The sequence below is a fragment of the Chrysochloris asiatica genome, unplaced genomic scaffold (assembly GCF_000296735.1).
Source record: "Chrysochloris asiatica unplaced genomic scaffold, ChrAsi1.0 scaffold00047, whole genome shotgun sequence".
NCBI classification, from domain to species: Eukaryota; Metazoa; Chordata; class Mammalia; order Afrosoricida; family Chrysochloridae; genus Chrysochloris; species Chrysochloris asiatica.
This window is the reverse complement of record NW_006408565.1, coordinates 2,793,772-2,801,439: the sequence shown is the minus strand read 5'-3', so window position 1 is coordinate 2,801,439 and position 7,668 is coordinate 2,793,772. Positions and strand designations below refer to the sequence as shown.

Below are 7,668 nucleotides of genomic sequence, written 5' to 3'. Positions count from 1 at the left end.
ACCCACCGCACTTTGGCAGCAGCTGAGGCTCACAGTTTGTAAATGGAGCAGGGACCTTCTGGGCAGGAAGAGAAGGGTGAAGCTGCTCGAAAGCAAGTCCCAGACTACTCTGGTAGTTCCCTGGTGTTTGTGGGAGAAAAAGCCACTCCGAGCTCTGCCCTGTGTGCCTGGGCTTCCTCTATTACTCATTTCCTGATGGCTACTATTAGACACTGGTGCCTCTCAAGTACCCCCCAGCCACTCTCTCTACTTGGTCACTTTCTCTACTGATGGTTTCTCATTGTCTGCCTAGGGGAGGTGGGAGTTAATAAATACAATGGGCCTAGCTAAAATACCCCTAATCCTCATGAGGGCTCTTGCCAGTTCAAATCCACCGTGTCTCTCCCTCCCAGCATCCTATTTCCTCTGCCAGCCCTTGGTTTCAGGGACCGGAAACCCCAACAGCAGCAGCAGGATAATAGTGTCTGACCCCACCCTTTCAGACAGGACCTCGGTTTTCCTGTTAAGGCTAGAGGACAGGAGGGGGACCTGGAATGACACTGGGAAGGTCCTTCAAATGCACATCCATGACCCCACAAGCAGGCATTGACATCTGACCCTGCCTCCTCCATGGTACCAATGAGAGGACAGTTGTGAGGATTTTTAGAAGATCACAAGGCTCTGTTCCTTTGCAGTTCTCAGGGGTTACCAGGTGAAGGGTTGACCCGTAACTGTCTCAATGGGACTACATCCCTCTTAGGACTTGAGAGGCAACCAGCACCCAATGGATGACAAAAAGAAGAAGAGAAGCCCCAAGCCCTGCCTTACCCAATCAACGCAGGCCCCAGGCACACTACGCAGGGTCCCTGTGCCCACCAGCCACAGTGGTTCCTTGGCCCTGGGACTCCCTCACCTGCCATCTCCCAAACAGCGGTCCAAATTCAAGAGGTGAGCACAGGCAGGGAGGGAGGGACCCCAGCTTCTAGCTGAGCCCTGTGGAAAGGAAGGCAAGTGGGTGTTCCTGTCTTCAATTATTAAGCAACAATTGATGCCCCCCCTGGGCTGGCCTCAGCTGGAAATATGTCTCAGGGAACTTCTTAGAGATGCTCAAAACCAGTCCCTGTCCTCAAGTTTGAGGGGAGAGATGCAGATCATTACACCTCAGAGAAGGCAGCGAGTCAGACACAGCTACTGGGCAGACAGGAGAGGCCCACCTGGCACCTGTATGGACAAAAGAGACTACCAAGGAAGTTCTGAGAACCACAGGTGGTTTGGTGACCCTGGAGTGTTAGGGGTCAGGATATGGGGAGGGGAAACCAGGGTATACAATTTGACTTCTCTGCTCAGTTTTATTTATCTATGTAATAACTAGGAATTTGCATCCTATCCTATAAGGCACCCATGTTTGTCTTCTACTAAAAACAATGTAGAGTCCTGGTATGGCCTTGTAGGATCAACACTGGACTGTGAACCACAGTTCAAACCCACCAGCAGCTCCTTGGGAACCCTAAACAGGGTTTGTTATGAGTCAGAATCGATTCCACAACATTTAACAACAAAGACAGTGTGTGGGTTTTTTCTTCAATTCTTTTTGAATGAAATCATTGTCTTTCCCTGTGACTTTGCACACTGCCTACCTGAAAGGCCTTTCAGGTGGGAGGCCACACTGGAAGGGTCTTCTAGGTTATCTTAAGGGCAGTGGTGAACTCAAAGCAGTTCAGTAGAAGGGGACCAGGCAGTTATTTTTGGAGGGGTAAAATAGTTTATAGGAGTTTTGGTGTGGTGCTGTAGGATAAGCACTGGACACTACAGGGTCACCAAACCACCTGTGGTTCTCAGAACTTCCTTGGTAGTGGTTCAAACCCATCAGCTGCTTCTTGAAAACCCTATACAGGGTCATTATGAGTCAGGACTGACTTGAAGGCATTTAATAACAACAACAAAATTGGATGTAAGAACCCTAGTGGCACACTGGTTAAGCACTCATCTGTTAACCAAAAGTTTGGGCATTCTAATGCACCAGTCACCATGTGAGAGACTTGGCTATGTGTCTCAGAGACCCTGTGGGCAATTCTCCTCTGTCTTGGAGTCATTAGAATTTGGAACCAACTTGGCACACAACAACAAAATAGGATATAATTAGGCAGTCCACATCAGAGTGTGACTCATTACTGCCACGGTATACCAATTGTAGCCTAAGCTTTTCTCATTACATGGCACATTTTAAACTTCCTATATTCATTGCCACACACTTTGGGGATTAAACATACCTGCTAGCCAATGGTGAAAAGGAAGCAAATGACGGTCAGGGAAATGGACCTTTGCAATGACTGCATTTATCTATGAGGAGACAGTAGAGGCGGTAAGGGTTCCATTACTACATGAATTGCAGATTGCTGTTGTTCAGTGCCGTGGAATCGGTTCTGACTCATAGCGATCCTGTATAGGGTTTCACCAGTCACCGCTCCTTGGAAATCTCAGATTAAATCTCCAAAATTCTATTTTGGCGGTAATAATCAATTTACGGCGTCCTGGTATGGTGCTGTGGGTTAATGTGCTGGACTGCAAGGTTGGTTTGAACTGCAAAGTCAGCGGTTCAAGCTCACCAGCTGCACCATGGAAAGCCTATACAGTGTCACTGTGAGTCGGAACTGACTCTTAACAACAACAATCTACTTCTAGGATTCTCTGTTTGGCACAGTATAAATGCTTGGTGTTTCGAACCCACCTAAAGGCACCTCAAAAGACAGGCCTGGTTCGAAAGGTTCTAACTTTGAAAACCCTATGGAGCAGTTCTACTCTGACACATATGGGGTCTTCATGAGGTGGAATCTACTTGAAGGAAACTAACAACAAAATGGTCCTGATGGTAATAAAGTGGTACTAGGCCCCATGGAACAAACTGACTCATGCCGGGTAGACAATTGACTTCCCTAGGCTTACAGGAGTCTGATGATGGCCTCAGACAAGAATCTAATAACAGCCTCCTTCCAGAAGTGTCATTGTCAGAAAGAGATTTCTTTTGACTTCTTACCTCCACCAAATCACTACACTGAGTGTCCGGTGCAGGGTCAGAAGAAAAGACATCTACTGATGTTGGAGGTGGATGGGCAGACACATTAATGCATAGTGAGATGGCACAAAAGACCTCAGGGGTGCCTGGCTCTCCCCCAGTCTGTGACCATGATCATGCCCACCCCACCCAGGGTAGGCAAGGAGAAATGCCGCCCAGTGTTGGCCGGAGGTGGGGGCGGCTCAGCAGGCACCCCACTGCAACACTCTTTCCTGACTGAGGTGACCGATGTCTATGAGATGGAGGGGGGACTGCTAAACCTACTCAATGATTTCCACTCAGGTCGGCTGCAAGCCTTTGGTAAGTCCAGGGGACTAAGCCTGGAGGGTATCTGGGGAGGGCTGGAAGGGTAATCTCTTGGGTGGGGCTGGAGGCAGGGTCCCAAGCTAGATCCCACGGCTCAGACAAGGGCTGTCCAGGGAAGGAATGCTCCTTCGAGCAGCTAGAACACGTGCGGGAGATGCAAGAGAAGTTGGCCCGGCTACACTTCAGCCTGGATGTGTGTGGGGAGGAGGAAGAAGAGGAGGAGGAAGACGGAGTCACTGAGGGGCTGCCTGAGGAACAGAAGAAGACGATGGCTGACCGAAACCTGGACCAACTGCTTAGCAATGTGGGTCAGAGCTGGGTGCTTTGGTTGCTGTGGGATTGGGGGTGGGGGGTGGGGAGGAGAGGCACATGTTCCCAAGCCAACTCCTGGCCCCCAAATGAAAAGATGGGGGTGATGGATCCAACAGATCTGGGGCCCTCAATCCCCAGCAGATTATGGCCCAGAGCATCTGGAGTTTAAACTGGTACCCCTCTTGACAGAAACCTCCCTTTCTCTCTGTTGACAGCTGGAAGATCTAAGCAATTCCATGTATCCTTTCTAGGGTTACAGGCAGTGTGTGTGTGTGTGTGTGTGTGTGTGTGTGTGTGTGTGTGTGTGCCAGAGATGGAGTCAGTTTCCTTCCCCTTTACCTTCTCAGATTACTCACATACAACCAACATATCCACACCTTTTAGTCCTATTGAGTCAGAATTAGGCACAAATTGCCCAGTTAGAGGAGTGCAGAGGAATTTCCCAAGTATTAGGAATAAGGTGGTTACAGAAAATACATTAAAATCCTTTCAAGTTTACTAGCTGACATCATGGCAAAGCTTGTCTTCCTCAGCAATGAGCAATTGTTTTGACTAATTTTGGATTACTTCCCCATCTAGTAGTCCTCAGTGGGAAATAGCACACACACAACAAACACATGCGCACACACACCTGCTACGGTGTGGCTCATGGGTCCACCAGCTCCTGTGACTAGAAGGTCAGATCTGAATCAAGAACGATGAGCACACGACCTGCCAAGGACAACATAACAGGCAGAGACTGCGGCCTCGGACCACCGACTCCCCAGACCCTCACCCCGCCCCTTTGCACACAGCGTAACTAAGCCTGTGCAGAATGGGAAGTGGGCGGGGTGTAGGAGGGACTACTGAGGTCCAAGCGTCACAGTCCTTGACTGGTACAGACAGAAACTGCACCTGGCGGAGAATGCCGAGCCCGAGGAGCAGTCAGCTGTGTAAGCGTCTGACCAAGGCCCAGATTGCCCCCTTTTTATCCCTTTCAAACTGTGACTTTTTACGGACTCGGGAGGGTATTCAATGGCCCCCCAGGTGCTATGGGTAGGGGGGCAACAGATGGAATTAAACTCAAAACAAATAAAGTGAAAAAAAATGTTTTTTTAAAGAAAGCAAGCGGCTCTGTGACCTCTGTCCTCCTTGGGCCTCTCTGCGGTGACACCCGTCTGCAACCCACTTTGGTTGGGCAATCCCGCTCTGGTGGGATCTGAAGCGGGAATTTAGGAGCGCGGGCAGTAGGACACAGAGGAGCCCTTTAAGAAGACGCTTCTAGCTGGGATGAGACGGATGGTTGCTGTGGAGACCGTGGAGGCGGGGCTCTGGAGCGCTAAGGTAGGCGCGGGCTAATGACGCACTGACCAGGCGCCCGGCAGTTGGCTCGGAAATGGAGGCTGAGCAGTTGTTTCGGAAGGTGTCGACTCTGCAGGTGCGAGGCTGGAAGTGTAGGGTGCCTGATTGATATCCCTTCAGGAGCTCTAGGACTGGGTCCTTCGAGTAAGATGAGAGCTACCCGCGTGCCAACTTCTAAAGATGCTGACCCACTCCCCCACCGCCCGGAAGAATGCTGTGGTCGTCCGACACGTGCCCCCCACTCCCACCTCAGTTCCTGCAAGGATCAGGGAAATGGCGGGAAGGCCTTGGTTGAAGTAGAGATCCATACCCCCCATTAGCCACCAAGCTTCTCTATGTGGTTGTGCCCTCTTTAAACGACCAGGATGATCTGCCCAGGAGAAAGCCTCAAGATGGTCCTTCTCTTGTAGTGTTAAGGACCTTCTTTCCCCCTCACTCTCCACACTAGGCCTGTATCCGGGGATTCTTAGTTCGACGTCAGTTCCAGAGTCTGCGAGCTGAGTATGAAGCTACTGTACAGGAGATCGAGGGTGACCTGAGCATGGTGCAGTGGACTGAGGGCTGGCTTCCCCGGCCCCAGTTTCTCCCAAAGGTAGTGCATGCCTCAGGGGGACAAGGGAGGAGGAGGAAGGGACTGGGCAAGGGATTCAAGGAAATAGTGTAACACACCCTCCTGCTTTCTCCTGGGTGGAACTCGCTTCCAGCTTTAACCTCCTGGAAGAGGCAGCAGACTCACCACCTCACAACCCACTCCTTAACTTGCCTACTTGATGTTGATGCCTGGATACATGGAGGAGGTTAACTTGGGCTTTCCTATCTCTCTGACTGATTTCTCAGAAAGTAAAATCCCATCAGACTTGGAAAGCAGGAGAGAGGGTGTCAAATCCAGAGAAGGATCGAGGGAACCATTTTCCATGGAAAGAGTCTGAAGAGACAGTGCTGAAGAAAGCAGGGGACAGCTCAGAAAATTCAGGAACTCTTCCCTGCCAAGATGACAGCTCTGGACTTGAGGCTGAGCAGAGCGTGACAACCAGGAAACCCAATCAGGAAGAGACCAGAGACTCAAGGATGGGGAACTCAGGTAGTTCTCTGCCCAGATTAGGGCAAGCCTGATCCTCTTTGGGCCTCAGCTTCTCTACCTGAAAAGTGCAAGACTTGTGTTAGATAAACTTCATCCTTGAGCCCTGCCTTCTTCCCTCCTCCTGGTTTAGGGGCAACACATGAGTAGGGGCGGGTGCCAAGGTTCCAAGACTAGGACTGTGCCCAGTGTTTACCCTTCAAAGCTCTTTTTCCTTCCTTTCTTCCGTCCCTCCTCCTTCGCAGAAGCCACAGATCCAAGACGGGCCTACAGTCAGCTGGAGCTCCAGCAGGTCCAGCAGCTCCGCAGCCACTTGGCCATGGAACTGCTGTGGCTGCAACAGGCCATCAATAGTCGTAAGGAGGTAGGCACTGACTCAGCGTCCTTTCTGCTCATTGAGGGCTGGGGGAGGGAGACGTCTGCTGCCATGGCCCAGCAGGCATGCCTGGTACAGTGTCTGTCCTTTCTCCCAACAGTACTTGATTCTCAAACAAACACTGAGCTCCCCAGCAGTGGGCCAGATCAGAGATGGGCCCACTGTCTGTGAGGTGGCCCCCACACAAGCAACCCCACCACTGAAGGAGCAGTCCTCCAGAGACAGGACCCCTGAAGAGCTTGGCTATTTGGATCACTGCTGCAGGAGGGTCAAGTCACAGCCCCAAAAATCCCCTGAAAGTCTGTCCAGCACCGACAGACCTACTGCTGGAGTCAAGTACAGGGAACCATGCTACAGGAAGACTGGATCACAGCAGCCTACACCGTGAGACAGTCGGTCCACAGGGCACAAACACACCAAAGAACCAGATCGCAAAGACCAGGCCTCCATAGGGACCTGCCTGCATCTGATGAAACCCAGGAGCCATTGTTGTGAGAAGGCTAGAACTCAGCTGTTCACAGTCCCAGAGGAGCCGGCTATTTGGAACAAGTCTCCCAGAGGGCCAGACTACCAAGAGCCTGATTATCAAAGAACTGGACTGTGAAAGTCAGACCTCTCAGAGGACCACATCAGCTGGGATGTGACCTGGCAGGGCCAGAGTGTGGCGGCCAGGATCTCTGGAGAACAAAACCACCCAAGGGCCAGACCCCCAGTGATAAAGCCTCCAAAGACGGACCCTCCAGTGAGTCTAGCCATGAAGGATGGACAAACCAGAAGACTGTACTATGGAAATCAAGGCCACCTAAGTACCTGTTACCCAATGGGTCACACCATATAGGGGATGACCACTGGAGGGACAGGCCATGAAAAACAGGACCACCAGGCTAGACCTTGGAGAGCTGGGGAGGACTGAGTTGTAAGCAAGTGCTATGAAAATGCAGTGAGACAGGATCTCCTCCTGGCTCCCAGTGCCTCTTTCTTTCCCTGTCCCTGGCCATTGGTGGCAGGTGGGACCCAGAGGAGCTGGTAGAACGAGGGAAGAGGAGACAGGGATATTCTTTCATTCTCTGCCTGTGGCTGAGTTCAAATTTCAGAACTTCTAGAAAGCCAAGTGGGGGCCTGACAATAAAACTTTTATTGGGCTCTCAGCTTGTCTGGTTTTGTCTTGTGCCTCTGGGGCCTCCTGTTCACTTTCTGCTGGCA

General features: G+C 51.2%; 2 protein-coding genes across 2 annotated transcripts; both read left to right on the top strand.

Moving 5' to 3' along the window:
- The first annotated feature begins 753 nt into the window (after window positions 1–753).
- On the top strand, window positions 754–4,747 carry CCDC28B (coiled-coil domain containing 28B). The gene is made up of 5 exons (XM_006862167.1): window positions 754–927; window positions 3,186–3,352; window positions 3,472–3,662; window positions 3,886–3,908; window positions 4,552–4,747. The coding sequence occupies exons 1-5, from the start codon at window positions 764–766 to the stop codon at window positions 4,604–4,606; spliced, it is 600 nt and encodes a 199-aa protein (XP_006862229.1). The 5' UTR covers window positions 754–763; the 3' UTR covers window positions 4,607–4,747.
- A 298-nt stretch (window positions 4,748–5,045) lies between these two features.
- Window positions 5,046–7,353, top strand: IQCC (IQ motif containing C). Its single transcript, XM_006862368.1, is given in 7 exon segments — window positions 5,046–5,087; window positions 5,460–5,603; window positions 5,849–6,092; window positions 6,335–6,453; window positions 6,566–6,849; window positions 6,946–7,103; window positions 7,106–7,353. Coding segments are annotated over 7 exon segments (1,239 nt in total).
- Window positions 7,354–7,668: the final 315 nt, after the last annotated feature.